Source organism: Babylonia areolata, chromosome 9 (assembly GCF_041734735.1).
Source record: "Babylonia areolata isolate BAREFJ2019XMU chromosome 9, ASM4173473v1, whole genome shotgun sequence".
Taxonomy (NCBI): domain Eukaryota; kingdom Metazoa; phylum Mollusca; class Gastropoda; order Neogastropoda; family Buccinidae; genus Babylonia; species Babylonia areolata.
Window position 1 is genome coordinate 5,107,432 of NC_134884.1, and position 15,844 is coordinate 5,123,275.

At 40.2% G+C, this 15,844-nt stretch overlaps 1 protein-coding gene across 2 annotated transcripts; it reads left to right on the plus strand.

Moving 5' to 3' along the window:
- The first annotated feature begins 2,543 nt into the window (after positions 1-2,543).
- LOC143286022 (putative nuclear transport factor 2) lies at positions 2,544-13,866 on the plus strand. 2 transcript variants are annotated; one of them, XM_076593532.1, is made up of 5 exons: positions 2,544-2,745; positions 5,614-5,685; positions 7,429-7,524; positions 9,422-9,462; positions 10,747-13,866. In XM_076593532.1, the coding sequence occupies exons 1-5, from the start codon at positions 2,644-2,646 to the stop codon at positions 10,856-10,858; spliced, it is 423 nt and encodes a 140-aa protein (XP_076449647.1). In that variant the 5' UTR covers positions 2,544-2,643; the 3' UTR covers positions 10,859-13,866. The 2 variants fall into 2 exon arrangements, with proteins under 2 accessions (XP_076449647.1, XP_076449648.1); XM_076593533.1 differs by lacking the exon at positions 9,422-9,462.
- The last annotated feature ends 1,978 nt before the right edge of the window (positions 13,867-15,844 follow it).

Sequence of the window (15,844 nt, forward strand, 5' to 3'; positions counted from 1 at the left end):
GCACCAGCTAGTTAGAACCGGGACCCATCAGTGTCACTGACTGAAAGGTGACCAGATCACTGATGGGTCTGTTATCCGGCCATGAATTTACTGCTCTTTACTGTGTTCGGTGGTGGTAGGATAAGCCAAAACGAAATCTGATCATGTTACACCTCTGCTGAATCGATTACACAGGCTTCCAACTGAGTCCCACATTCACTATAAGTTAGCAACACTCGCCTTCAAACATTTTGACAAGTCTCTTCCATTGTATCTCTCCTCTGTATTGGAAACATATGAACCGCACAGAACCGTGACATTAAGATCCAGTTCTGAAAAGCTGCTTAAAGTTCCAAGGACTAATCTGAAATGCGCTGGAAATAGGTCTTTCAGTGCCCAGGTTTCCCAAGTGTGGAACTCTCTACCTTCATCTCCAAGAAATTCCTCTAATCTACATTCCTTTAAGTCAGATCTGAAAACTTACCTTTTCCGTAAGCATTTTTGTTCTGGGCGGAATGGTTAAACCAAGGTATGCTTGTTGGCAAGTATCTTCGTGCTAGTATTTTTGCAGTCATATTTTAATGGATTGTGTAGTTTATGTAGTTTCGGTCTTAGATGTAATGTTATTTTTTCTGCCGTCTGGTTATTTTTAATGGGCGTGTGTGTGTGTGTGTGTGTGTGTGTGTGTGTGTGTGTGTGTGTGTGTGTGTGTGTGTGTGTGTGTGTGTGTGTGTGTGTGTGTGTGTGTGTGTGTGCGTGTGTGCGTGTGTGCGCCGTGCGTCCGTCACTAAGTGCGTGCGTGCGTGCGTGTCAGTGTGCGTGCATGCATGTGTTTGTCACAGTGTCACAGAGGTTACAGTGCTCTGGTACGCGTGTGTGAGTGTGTAGGCATGTTAGTGTGTCCAAACAGAATTCTATGTTAGAAAAAAGAACCATTTTAATGCTTATGCAATTAGTTGTTTTTAGTGCAGTTGATATTTAATGTCAGTGTGTGTGTGTGTGTGTGTGTGTGTGTGTGTGTGTGTGTGTGTGTGTGTGTGTGTGTGTGTGTGTGTGTGTACGTGTACATGTACGTCTACGTTCGCGGTTGATCAGTATGTTTTTTTAAGGCATGTTTATAGTCAACTATGATGTAAGGCGCTTTGAGCAGCATTGGTGCTGGATATCGCGCCATTAGAAAACTATGTATTATTGTTATTATTATTATTATCATTATTATTATAGGCCATATACTTCTGCACACCACAGGGGAAATCACCAGCTGTACTAAGACACCATCTTTTCTGTGTTTACAGCACAAAGGAATCTCAGTTTTGTTCAGTCTCTAAACTGACTGGCGGTGAAAGGGATTTATATAGGTGCTGAGCACACACACACACACACACACACACACACACACACACACACACACACTGACACAGTCACACACACACCGCGACGGTGACACACACACACACACACACACACACACACACACACACACACACTGACACAGTCACACACACACCGTGACACAGTCACACACACACACACACACACTGACACAGTCACACACACACCGTGACACACACACACACCGTGACACACACACACCGTGACACACACACACACACACACACACACACACACACACACACACACACACACACACACACACACACACACACACACACACACACACACACACACACACCGCACGCTATCTGTCTGTCTGTCTGTCTCTGTGTGTGTGTGTCTCTCTGTCTCTGTCTCTCATTTCAAACACATCACCGAAGTTACAAGATGGTTTTTTGTTTGTTTGTTTTTGTTGTTGTTGTTTTTTCAGTGACGGTTTTGCTTTTTTGTCTTGACTGTCTATTCTGTACCATGTAGGTATAATTATCAAGTTCTGAAATCAAGACCGCGTCTCATCAAGTCTTTGAATAATTGTTTTTGTTGCTGTCCATTTGATGTAGGGTCTAGCCGTTAACTTGAGACTTAAAGTTGAAATCGATATGTTTCAGTTTCAAGGAGGTGCCAGTTTCAGTTTCAGTAGCTCAAGGAGGCGTCACTGCGTTCGGACAAAACCATATACGCTACACCACATCTGCCAAGCAGATGCCTGACCAGCAGCGTAACCCAACGCGCTTAGTCAGGCCTTGAAAGAGGTGCCAACTCACGCGGACTGATCCATATTCGCCGCTACACTGACGACATCTGCTGAAAGAAGAAGAAGAATGCCAAGGACATTAAAGCAGAACAAGGAGAAGAGGCTGACAAATAAACAAAGACACTTTGCATTGAACGAAGAAACTAACGACTGAAAGAAAGACAGAAGGTGTGAAAAATGAATTCATCCTTTTCTTCAAGGTTCGGTGCCAACCAAAAGTTAATTCAGATTGTTATGGTTTTACATTGTTTTGATATTGTTTAACTTTCTATTTTTTTTTAGGTATGAATAAGGAACAGTTCTATTTCATGACTTGTTTGCATTATGAGAAAAGAAAACTACCCCAAACTTCGGAATTGCAATTGTGATTTGTATAAAATCACAGTAAAGAGATAAATCGTTTTCTTCTCGTTGAATCGCGCGGCGAATCGCATGCCGTTGATGGACTTCCTGTGACTGCCAAGTGCAAACTTTGTGGAACAGAAAACGAAAAGGACATTCATCAAAAACCAAAAATGAATCCTGATTTTCAGAAAATCGGAGAATCCTTCGTCAGTTATTATTACAATATATTTGATCAACGAGAAACAAGGGAAAATATCCTCGCATGTTACCACGTGAGCACTCCTTTTCACCTCCGTGAGATCGAGATGATCATGTTATTGTGAATCATACTTTTGTTCCACAAGATTTTAAAGTATATATACTGGGTTTTTCTTCGCAGTCATATGTATAAAATGTAAACAAAGTTAGACCATGTAATGGTTCACTGTCTTCTGCTGTTTGTCTGGATTTCATGTTTTCTTCCCCGGTCCCTTCCCCTCCCCCCAACTCGCAGTTTCAAAAAACAAGAATTTTGGCACCCTACTTTTGGTTTACAAGTTCCAAATGAAAAGTTGCTTACAAAGTCACCTAGAGTGAAACTTGTAAGAAACAATAATGGATTCAGTCTATAAGTAATGTGGATAAGATGATATCAAGCATATCAAATCTTGATGAAATATAATGGCTATTACTTGCTAAACACATTTTTTGTGATCATGAATAATGTATATTTTTTCACATGGAAGTTATAGCCATTTTCCGCACATTTCTATTTAACAAAGTTATGCACCAAAACATTTCAATGTAAAGAGGATAATAAATCACAGCTGCATTTTTTTTCCACCACAAGCAGTTAAGTATTTACCAACACTTTAACATTATGTAATCAGACAGTAAGACAGACAACAAAGGTTTCTGTCAGTTTTAATCTATATATATATATTAGAGAGAAAAAAATCAGAAATCCCCCTGCTGTAGATGATTTTGCTGCGTGAGTTTTCGTACATGATGGCCATAATGAAAATATAAAATGGCTGAATAATGATTGACCGTTGATTAACATGCATGTCACAACCAAAATACATAAATTGATTTGACAAATGGCACATGCCTTGTTATGAACACTGTTCATTCTGACTTGAAGGGGAAAATTGTGGATGTTACTGACAAATATCTTGGATATTTAGCATTTGTAAAACGAACATTTCAACCATCAATTGTTTTATCGTCGTCTGTCACAAGATGACCTTTATCGACAAGGTGTGTGTGATGCTGTGGGCACAAACTAAATGAAACAAGTGAAAATAAGGAGAGAAGGGGATTGGGAATTTAAGAAAAAAAGCAAGTTAAATAAGTTTTCACGGCTCCATCCAGGCCTATCCGGCTAACATAGCGGTGCCCAGGGCAAGGCCCCAACCGGCACAGCCCAAGACTTCATCAGCCCTACTTTGGTTAAATCTGGGACATCAGTTTACTCCAAAAGATAAATTCTTCAGCTCCCCCTTGAAGAATGCCATGGTGGGGGCCAGTCAGGGCCTCTGCTGTGTTACTGATAGCAGGGAATTCTGGTAAGAAAGTTATAGTTTTGGACAGATGCTATTAGTTCTAGCTGAGAATTGCCTAAACTTTTGTGAATGACTGGAACATGTTCTAGATTTGGCAAGGGGTTAGGTAAGAGTCAGGTGGTATGTATCACATGTATTGTAGATAAATTTGTATCAGAGTAGAAGCTGAAGCTTGATGCGCCTCGACTCCATTGACTCCCAGTTCAGGTCCTGGATTAATGCTGTAATGGTTTGAGTTTTCTTGTACTAGTTGGCAACCTGTCTTGCAGCTGTTTTTGGTACTGCTTCTAATTCTTTTGCTTGGTCATCTGTGTGGGGGTTTTGAAAAGTGCCTCAAATTTCAATACTCCAGATGGGGCCGCACAAAAGTGTTGTAAGCATTGGTCTTAGTGCTTTACATATCCTGTTCCTCACTTTCAGACTTCTCCAAAGAAAGCTCAGCATGACATTGGCTTTCTTTGTGACTGTCAGTGTGCTAGTTTCATCCTAAATTTAATGTTATGTTTACACCAAGGTATTTTGAGCTGGTTGAATGCTCAAGAGTGCGTCCTTTCAGGATGTGGTTAAAGTGATGGACTTTTTAGATTTTGTGCAAGTTAGAACATTACATTTTTGGGGATTAAACTCCATGCCCTAGTTTTTGCTTCCAGGCTGTGGTGTGATGTCTTCCTGGAGTAGTTTGCAGTCGTACTTTCTCTTGATAGTTTGATAGACAATACAGTCGTAAGTGAGCAGGAGAGTTTTTGCATGAAGTTGGTCTGGTAGGTCATTAGTGAAAAGCAAGAAGAGGAGAGGACTCAGAACTGTCCTTTGCAGAACTCCGCTAATGACAGACACTGAGTCTAACAGTGATCCATCCATCACTACTTGCTATGCGTTCAGTTTGATAAAACAGTGTGAATCCAGTAAAGGGTTGCTCCTCATGTACCATAATGTCATACTCACACTTACAGAGGACGTGTTATGCGGGACCTTATTGAAGACCTTTGCAAAACTGAGTATGATTAGGTCACTCTCAGTTTCATGGTATAAGTCAGCAACTATTTAGTATTTCATGCATTCAAGAAACCAGTTGGGTCTTACAAATTGTCCTTGGAATGTTCTGTCTTGAGATAGAGTGTTTCTTTGGGTTATTTTAACGCTTATATTCTATCACTCCCAGTACTTTTTGTCAGTCTTGATGATTAACTAATGACTTCTTATTCCTTAAGATGATTTTATTGTTTGCATGTGTGCCCAGGAAATGTGAAAATTTGCCAACTACTTTAAAAAAATTTTTTTAGGTCTGTACTAGATATGTGTTTTCTTTACCTTACTAGTTACTGATATACTGTGTATACATGTATAGATGTAGTTCTTTTTAGGTTGCATTTTCTTTGTGACACACAGTTCTGATGCCTTTGTGGTCATCTGGGCTCTTCAGCTGTATTGAATTTTTAATTGAAATTTTATTGACCCACAATGTCTCTGAGTTTCTCTCAGTTTGTATTAAAGAGACAGAGTGTGTTTGCGTGCTGAACTGGGCGTATAATGATGAATAAATTGTGAATGATTGGCATATTATACAATATGATATAAAGATATATTCTGTTTCAGGCTGAGGCGCTTCTGACGTTTGAAGAGGAACAATGCCAGGGAATTCAAACTATTCGACAGAAGCTATGTGAAGTAAGGTTTTCATGTGCAGCTCATTTGATAATATTTTGCTGGTAATTCTAGTGTACTCGGGATGAGCATCATCCACATGCATGCATGCTTGCGTACACCCGCCTACGCATGCACACACTTGATTATAAATCTCACTCTCACACACACGCACAATTATGATTATGACATAAACATGCATGTGCGCACACACACACACGCTCTTTAATATTCATGACTTCCATGAGCTCAGCAATGATAGATTTCAGACTCGGTAAACGCCTTTTTGACTCACTTGTGTAAACAAAGTGAGTATGTTTTAACCCGGTGTTCGGTTGTCTGTGTGTGTGTGTGTGTGTGTGTCCGTGTGTCTGTGTGTCCGTGGTAAACTTTAACATTGACATTTTCTCTGCAAATACTTTGTCAGTTGACACTAAATTTGGCATAAAAATAGGAAAAATTCAGTTCTTTCCAGTCATCTTGTTTAAAACAATATTGCACCTCTGGGATGGGCACAAAAAAATAAAAAAAGAAGCCTAATTATATGCAAACGGCATTTACTGTTATATTTATATTTTTTGTATTCTCTAATTCTAAACTTGGCACTTTGATCTGATATTCTGACCCAACAACAAGAGCAGTCATTATTGTCATTTTTTGTTCAAACAGGAACTTCTTTTGCTAAGCATGGAATTTTTATTTATTTTGCAAACGTTTTGGTGCAGATAGTAAAAAAAGGGAAATTACTCTGTAATTAATGCTAGGGGACTTAATTTATCTCAAGTGAGTCTTGAAGGCCTTACCTCTCTTGTTCAATGTTGATATCAGAGCAAAAAGTTCCACAGCTGGTGGCACAAGATCACAAGTGTCTTTGTTGTTGACGTCAGATGCACAGCGTTGTGCTTGGCCTTGCCTTTAGTAGCATTCCCCCTACCCTTTCCCTGCGCAGTCCTGATTCCAGGCACTCAGCATACATTCTTCTTGATCAGTTGATGAAAGTTTTTGAAATCACTTGACTTATTGTTATTTGTTATGTGGTGTGTGTGTGTGTGTGTGTGTGTGTGCGCGTGCTTGCTCTGCGTGTGTGTATGTGTGTGTATGCATGTGTGTGAAATAGAAATGCAGTTGTGGATTTTATTGTCACACTATTCTTGTGTATGTATGTATATATATATATTTATGCATTTTGTTTTTTCTTCTTTTTTTTTTCATTGATGGTTTGATGTAGAAATGAAGCTGTTGTTGCTTATTATAAATTCCCATCATGAAATAGATAATTAAGGTAAAACAAAAATGTTGGCGTAGGGTCTAAAGAGTACTGCTGAGACCGGCAGCAACAGGTATGGTTCAGAACTGGAAAGTGAAGATGCCTTTAAATGAGCCATCTTATCTTCAAATATTTGTGTGATAGTTGTGTCTGACAATGACCATTGGAACAGCAGAAGAGGCAACAGCTGTCCTGACAGTCTGGTCTAGAATTTGATTATAGTGGATCAAGAAATGCTGGAACATTGTTCGTACAACATTGACATTTAGAAGTTGTGTGATTGCTCAGTTACATCTTGAATGCCAATAATATTTTCAAACAGTGTAAGATATCACAAAAATAAAAGACACTTTCAGAGACAGAAAGCAAATATGCCAGTGCTTTGTGTTGTGCATTGCATTGCTGTGATTCATGGATGCTGCACACTAAGGGGGAGGGAGTTATGTATAGCACATATCACTGTAATATCTCTACATTTATGTATTGTATATGTTTTGCAGAAGTTTAAAATGGGTAGTATTCATCGAGTAATCACCAAAATTGACTGCCAGCCAATGTATGATGGAGGTGTATTAGTCTACGTTTTCGGTCAACTGGTGAGTAGTTGTCTGGAATAAGCATGTGTGTGTTTACAATCCAGCATGTACCTCTATGCCATTATAATTCTGTGTGCTTTTTTTTAACTTGCAAGGTGCCTTTTGAAGTGTAAAACCATAATTCCATATTTTGTTATTTAATTTGCTGTGAACTGCCCTTTGAAGTGTAACATTACAATTCAGTGTATTGTGATATAACTTGTAAACTGCCGATGGATGCTATACATTTGTTTCCTTTCAGTTTGAATTATATAAACGTGTAGTTGCAGCTTTTCTCTGTTCTGTGTACTGCAGTTAATTTGTTTTGCCAATTCTTAGGATATATTTGTAACTTTATGCAAATGATATTCTCCTTGCATTTTACAGCCTCTCACTGTTTAAGTAATTGAACTCAAATTGCCTCTTATACTTGTAATGGTCTAAATTAGTAAACAGGAGCAAATTTAAAAAAATTTTTTTATTTTATTTTTTGCTGCCCCATTCATCTGCACCGTTTCAGTGGCATTACTCCCACGCTGCTCATTTAGATTCCCCCATTCACGGCCACACCCGGGTTCGTCCATCGCAGTTCCAGCGTCAGCAATCCACAGGGAACCATCGATGTTAGGTCGCCAGGAGGCCACACACCAGAGGAGACCCTGCACTGCTGCTGAGTCACTTCGGTGGTGTTCAGTGGTGCCTGATCTGTTTTAACGTACTTAGGGCACCACCTACCAAGCCCCCTACTAACGACAATAATGGCTTAGTCACGGAGCCAGACTGAGTGAGCGTCCCTCCCAGAGTGAAGACCGCCACCACGTCCCTCAAACAACAGCCCCCCATGAATCTGCTGACACTGACGGCATTGACAGGACTCGCCCCAAGCACAGAAGTGGAGGGGTATCGAAACTGAGGTCACCATGAGAGCAGGGCTATGAAAGGCCACAGACTTTGAGATTATTTTGTTTATATTGATGACGATGAAGGAGGAGGAGGATGACGATGATGATGACGATGTTGCTATGGAGGTCCATTTTGGTTTGGGACTGCATGACAAGGCTGTACTCAACGCTTCCTGTCATAATGATATCCCGGCGTTAACCAGGCCCGAGAGATACAGACACTTGCAGTGTTGGTCAGGTAATTAGAGCAACACACCCAAAGACGCATCCTTGAAGTGGATGACACTCGACTGTGTGGTCCCAGTCTCCCCATTTAAGCCCACAGCACACTCAACTCTGGGTAGGAGCCTGCCACGGGCCGAAAAACCCACCTCCGCTAGGATTCGAACCCGCGTCCTCCCAGCCGTCAGTCCGCGACGCTAACCACTTCGCCATCGCGGCTGGTAAACAGGAGCAAATTTGAGTGAGATTATGAATTTGAAATTTATAATGATAATGATTCTGACCATAAAGTGATTTTATTATATTTGTTCTGTGATGAATGTATGATTTTATCATGCAATGTTTTGGTTAGACCATCACCAGTGCAATACTTTTGTTTCATATTCTTCAGGTACGTGTATTTAACTTCAGTCAGTTCATGCAGCTGTTTTACTTGTGAAGTTATCAGTGAACATATTTCAACAAAATTTAATTTTCATGTAATGTCAGTCTAAGTAGATCTGCCAACTGCTATGATTTGAGCACAGTTTTGTTCAGTAAAGTGCATTTTGCAAATGCTATGGTGTTGCGCTTATGTAGATAAATAAAGTTACCTTCACTTTTTTTTTTTTTCCCTTGTTTTGATTTGCCCCCAAGCCATGTGATGAGGTCAAAGAGACTCAGAGTCAGAGAGAGAGAGTAAATAAATGATTGTTTGGGGTGGAAAAAAAAACTCGAACAAACACTTACTGTGTCTTGTATATTCACTGTTTGTATGTGATGTGCACGCTTATTTGTTTGTGGAAAACCTTTAGGTGTGCTACTGGGAGCTGGCAGGTCTGGGCAAAGGCAATTTGTAAATATTCAATTCTTCTTCTTTAAAATTTTTTTTTTATATTATTATTATAGTTTTGCTCTCTTTCAGCGAAAGTGCTCATATTAATTTTGCTGCTTGTGTATGTTACTTGTAATCGACAAAGAAGATGTTCATCAATGATAGAAATTAGATTAGAATATCAGCCGAAGTCAAAGTATCTAGTGTTTCTTAAACTCATTGAGCCCTGCACCCAGGCGTTGGTCTGGCGTCAAAATCAGTTTCAAAAAGCAGTTTTCATGTTCCTACATATGCAGCAATAGGAAAGGAAGGGAACTCTTCTTCTTCTTCTTCTTCGTTTGTGGGCTGCAACTCCCACATTCACTCGTATGCACACGAATGGGCTTTTACGTGTATGACCGTTTTTACCCTGCCATATAGGCAGCCATGCTCCTCTTTAGGGGGTGTGCATGCTGGGTATGTACTTGTTTCCATAGCCCACTAAACGCTGACATGGGTTAAAGGATCTTTAACGCGCATATTTGATGTTCTGCTTGCAAAGGGGGTTCAGGCACTAGCAGGTCTGCACATATGTTGACCTGGGAGATCGTAAAAATCTCCACCCTTTACCCACCAGGCGCCGTCACCATGATTCGAACCTGGGACCCTCAGATTGAAAGTCCAACGCTTTAACCACTTGGCTATTGCACCCGTCGGAAGGGAACAAACCCTTGATATTTCTGGGTGTATCCATGTGTGATTTTGAGGGAAAATAGTGTGTTTTTTTTCTGTGTTTCTCAGCATTGACATGGCATGGGTGCCTTCTGAGGCTGTAAATTCCCCAGGGTGGGTTTAATGGGTTCAGAAAGACTCCTCTCCTCTGCCTGTTCTGAAACCAGGCCCCACAACCACAGGGCCCCCACCCCATTCCAGCTTTTAGGGAGTAATGAGTAAAATAGTTGAATTTGAAGGTTTGTGACTTTGAAGGTTTGTGATTTTGAAGCATGAAATTGATGAACCTTCACTGGCTTCAGAAAGTGAAGTTATGTCTTGACAGGGGTTGTATTTCAGTTTTTGTGTCAAAACATTTTGGAGTCTCTGACTAGTATGAGTACTAAATTGATTTGATTAGTCAGTTGTGTGCTCTTACTCTCACTTTTGAATGTTGTTTGAATTTGGAATGGTTGTATAAACCCTATAGATATAATAATGTGTGTGTGTGTGTGTGTGTGTGTGTGTGTGTGTGTGTGTGTGTGTGAATAAGACATCAAGTGTGCTCTGGCATTATTCCAAACTAATGTTCCTTCCTGTTTTGTTGTGCGACAGGCTGAAAAGGAGGCGCAGAGTATGGACAAACCAATGGGCTTCTCACACACGTTTGTTCTCAGGAGCACTGGGGACGGGTCGTTCTGCATTGCAAACGAGATCTTTCGGCTGACAATTTACAATTTTGCCGCATAATGATGGTGACAGAGCAGACTGTTGAACCATGCCCGCGCCCCCATCCCCCCTCCTCTGCTGTCCCCCTCACACCTCATGCCCAAGTGATTTGTTCTTCCTGTGTGTGATGTTCACTGACATGCGCTCTATTATTGGTAGTGCCTAGGCTGTCTTTTAGTACAATCATAGGGTTATAATTAACATAACATACGCCGAAACTGCCAGTGCATGAAGAAATGGATCCGTTGTGTTGCCCCTTTCTCCCAGAGTTTTTTTTTTTTCAAGAGTGACGAACAAGACCTTTGCAAGACAGATGAACAGTTGCGGGTGGTATCACCTGTTGTCGTCGTTCCCAGTACTGTCCACTCGGCTCGGGCGTTACTAGCCGCACCTTTCTTCACCTTGTTTGTCAGTGTCATGCCTTATTGCTAGAACGTTTTACGCTTTTGGTACAAAACTGTTTGCCAACTTCAACTGTCGTGGTATTCCACTTGAAAAACAAAGTCCTTTTACTTTTATTCTTTGAGGATAGCTGGTCAGGAAATATGGAAGTTGCAAACCTGTTGTGATTTGCGATGGATTTTTGCTGTGTTTGTAATTGATTATTTAAGACTCAGGTTTCCTAGATTATCTTACTTTTTAAAAAAAAAATATCTTTAATAAATTGAATTGTATTCTTTAGGTTAGGGATGCGCAAACTTTAAAATTATTAGTGAGATCACGTTATCAATGAAAAATACGAAGAAGAAAAGAGGAGTATAAAGAATTGCCAAGTTGTCATGGAGATAGTCTGGAGTTAGAAGTAACTAGACAGATAAAAAAAAAAGAAAAGAAAAAAGAAGAGCATTTTTATTCATAAAGATTAAACAGGATGTATGAAGGTGAAAATGGATGTCTATATGTTGGAGAGAGATTGGTGTGATGGGGACGGAAAGGCCAGAAGCTAGTGATTTTCCTCTGATGCAGAACCAATGCCAGGACTGACCGTCAACCTTGTCTGGCAAGATTCTTCACCACAGAAACCGTGCTACTACCCTGCTGTTTCCAACACTGTTACAATGCTTTTGTTATAGTGATTGTGCATATGTTCTTTCTGGTTTTTTTAATTGTTTTTTTTTTAATGACTCTAGTGTGCTTTGTATATTTTGTGAAGGCAATGAGTTATGGGTCAGAATGGATACACAAGTTGCTGTGGATACCTTCTTACATGTCAAACCATCGTCTCCCTTGACATATTGCCATATGCTTTTTTTTTTATATATTTTTTTTTAACACAGCTTTTAAGTTCATTTCTATCAAACTATCATGAAGCTTATGGTTGTGCTGTTTGACAATGCCTCAAGCTGGAACTCTCCGATCATATGTCTGCTGTAAAGTGAAACTTGAAATGTGATAAATTGCAGTTTTGCTCACTTGGCATACATATGGATGTGCATGATACATCTGTATGCTCATTTCTGGAAGGCTATCAGAGATCTGGTCTGACAGTACAAATACGATAGTTAAAAAAAGAAAAAGAAAGAAAGAAAGAAAAAATAAGGGAGAGATAATTTTACTCAGGTGAAAAAACTATGGGTATTACCTGTCTATGGTGGGTAGTTTTTTTTAACTTGGTACTTTTCTTTCAGGTGATAGTGTTTTTCACAAAATGTAACTGTCTCTCACCTGTGTCTGAAGCAGATTGGAAGAAACAGAACAGTTGGAAATTGAAATTAAAAAAAACAACAACGAAAAAACAAGAAATAAGAATTGTCAGAATTAACATGGAATTTTAGTCTTCTTCCTTCAGGTGAACACCTTCATCTTGTTGAGATCACTTCACACTAGTCTCAAAGTATAAAAAAAAACCCATTCATTATTAATAGGAAAATAGAAAGAAAGAAAGGAAAGGTAATCAATTAGACAAAATGAACTTGTCATTTTCATTGATATCATGAAAACCATGTCTGAGACTGTATTTTGCATGTTAATGTCAAATTTCTTGCATGTTTGTGGCTTTCATTATTCTCCATACATCTGTTATGTTCAGCTTTGTAAGTCTTAGTTGGTGTTCACGTCTAATAGTTGGTACATGTTTATTCTTTCAACAAGATGTAGGGAATGTGTTAGATTATGAAGCAACACAAAAAAATCATTTCTTCTTTGAAGGCGTCAGTGAGATGATCGAATCAAAGGGCTCTGACATGACAAGACATGCTGCAGTCTGGTTGGTTTGCACCAGTTCAATAATGAAGAAGAGAAGAGAAAAACAATCTAAATATACCAGAAAGGGTGTCAAAGAACCACAAATTGATCAGTTTTCAAATTAGTGTTGTGAAACAAAATTTTGATTTTTGAAATTTTGTGTATGTGTTGGAAATGGAGATTTGATGTGCAACTTTCTTTTTGTAATTTTTATTTTTTAAATTAGAAAATATACATTAATTCACTGCTTCTTATGAAGTCCTGTTTGAGAAATTGTGTGTGTTGCTTTGTTATTGTCAGTCTGGTCTATTTTTCCTCTTCAGTTACATTCTACAATATCTTTGTCAGTCTGATATACATGTTTGTTTTAATCATTTTGTTGTTGTTGATTTGTTTCCAATTTGAGCTGAATATTTTATCAGAGTTATGCAGGAATGTGTGGAGCTCTTCAGTGTTGGTGTAACGTACTTGTCACTTCTTTAATTTGGACATGAAATTTTGCATCGTTACTATTAGTCTAGAGTGTGGATATTTATGGGGCATTTGTTCGTTTTGCACAGGGGTGGGTGGGCTCTCAGCTTTGAACTTGAGAGATTGTCAGTGAAGGAATCGGTTACTACTGCAAATGCAGCCCAGAGCCTTTCATAATTGTATCGCATCCGATTTTAAAATCTGAGAAGCATTCACACCTAGTCTTTGCTCGGATTTGCATTTGGTACACACATCACATACATGATTTACACATTGGGATTTTGGAGTATTTGTGAGATTTAGTTCTTGCTGCAGTATTTGTATGGATGAAAATAAAAAGGTTTGCCATGATTTCAGCTGTGTCTTGACAAATTATGGTGGTGTGTGTGTGTATTTAAATGAGAATTGTGTGATGCTTGGATCCTACCTTTGGCATTGATATTGTGGGAATTTTTTCATCCCCAGCTGGGAGGGGTGCAGAAGCGGGCTGGTTAAGGCGGTGAGTCGTAGGGTCCTTGGACTGAATCCTGGTCATGGTGGAAGGTGGGCTAAGGGTGGGGATTTTTCTGATCTTTCAGGTAAACATGTGCTAAACTGCCAGTGTCTGAACCCCCTTTGTGTGTACATGCATGCAAAAGATCAAAATGCGCTTGTTAAAGATCCCATAGTGCTATTCAGCATTGGGTTGGTTATGGAAACAAAAACAATACCCTGCATGCACACCTCGAAAATGGAGTATGGTTGCCTACATGGTGGGATAAAAACGGTCATGCACATAAAAGCTCACTGTGCGAGTGAATGTGGAAGTAGAAGCCAACATTTGCAGAAAAAAAATCGGCCCCTGCTGGCTTTCCAATCCTATGAAGTGCTGTGTGTTCGGGTGGGATGGCCACACTGGCCCAGTTGAATGTGATGCACTTTACGGTACACTGCTGCCAGTGGCTGGGCAAAAATAGGAATCCACTACTTTAACTCTTTCCATACGAACGGCAAAAGAGACAACGTTAACAGTGTTTCACCCCAGTTACCATCATCCAAATACTGCAAGTGGAAGGCTCTTATACTGAAGATGTGAATGTTGACAAAGAATACCACAATTCTGACGACGGAAGCTAAAGGTTGGGTCATTGAGACACCCACTGGACATCCGAGGGGTCTGTGTAGAGGAGAAGAGAGGACTGGCCGTACTGAGTGAGTTAAATCAAGGGCTGCCTGCAAGGCCAGACTTTCACTACATAACAGGTTCTGCAAAGCATGAACTCACACTCATTCACTGACCCACAGTACTGAACCTGTTACTATTAGTAATTCCGATGAGACGATAAACTGAAGTCCCATGTGCAACATGCACTTAGCGCATGTAAAAGAACCCACAGCAAAACAGGGTTGTTCCTGGCAAAATTCTGTAGAAAAAATAACCACTTCAATAGGAAAAACACAGTGCACGCAGGACAAAATACAAAAAAGAAAAAAGGGGGTGGTGCTGTAGTGTAGCGACACGCTCTCCCTGGGGAGAGCAGCCCAAATTTCACACAGAGAAATCTGTTGTGATAAGAAAAACAAAATTCTTGTTTTCTGGTTATTATTTATAAGATTTTTGGTGCCCATCTTCAGTCGGAGACCAAACACTAAGTGCTTTACAGTCATTGGCACAACAAGCTGCCTAACTGGGCAGAGGGTGCTCATAGTTCATTTCCTGTGTCATTCAGTCAGACTTCAGTTCACGCCAATGCACACATGTGACTGTGAGAGTGGATTTTTCCACAGAATGTTGCAAGGGACAAACGACGCCTTTGTTGCTATGGGCTCTTCCATGTGCTGTGGGTGCTATGGGACCTCTGATCATCCAAACGACTAGTGCCCTGATCATTACTTGAGGTCAAGAAAATTCAGGTGAGCATGGGATTTAGTCGCGTACACTCAGATCCTCGTTTCCTAGACAGAAGCTTTACCTCCAGGCCACCACTTCACTCCTTGTCCTGGTAAAACTGCCTTCTGGGGAACAAGCTGGTCTCACATTCACAGCTTTGTTGCCGTCTTTCTTTAAATAGTGCCATGTTTAGGACAATGTAGGACGTGGAGTAATGGCCTAGAGGTAACGCGTCCGCCTAGGAAGCGAGAGAATCTGAGCGCGCTGGTTCGAATCATGACTCAGCCGCCAATATTTTCTCCCCCTCCACTAGACCTTGAGTGGTGGTCTGGACGCTAGTCATTCAGATGAGACGATAAACTGAGGTCCCGTGTGCAGCATGCACTTAGTGCACATAAAAGAACCCACGGCAACAAAAGGGTTTGTTCCTGGCAAAATTCTGTAGAAAAATCCACTTTG

Excerpts from the sequence above, each read along its gene's own strand:
- LOC143286022 (XM_076593532.1), top strand. The coding sequence starts at position 2,644 with ATGAATCCTGATTTTCAGAAAATCGGAGAATCCTTCGTCAGTTATTAT. Across the intron at positions 2,746-5,613 it reads ATATCCTCGCATGTTACCAC|GCTGAGGCGCTTCTGACGTT; the intron begins GTGAGCACTCCT and ends ATTCTGTTTCAG. Across the intron at positions 7,525-9,421 it reads TCTACGTTTTCGGTCAACTG|GTGTGCTACTGGGAGCTGGC; the intron begins GTGAGTAGTTGT and ends GAAAACCTTTAG.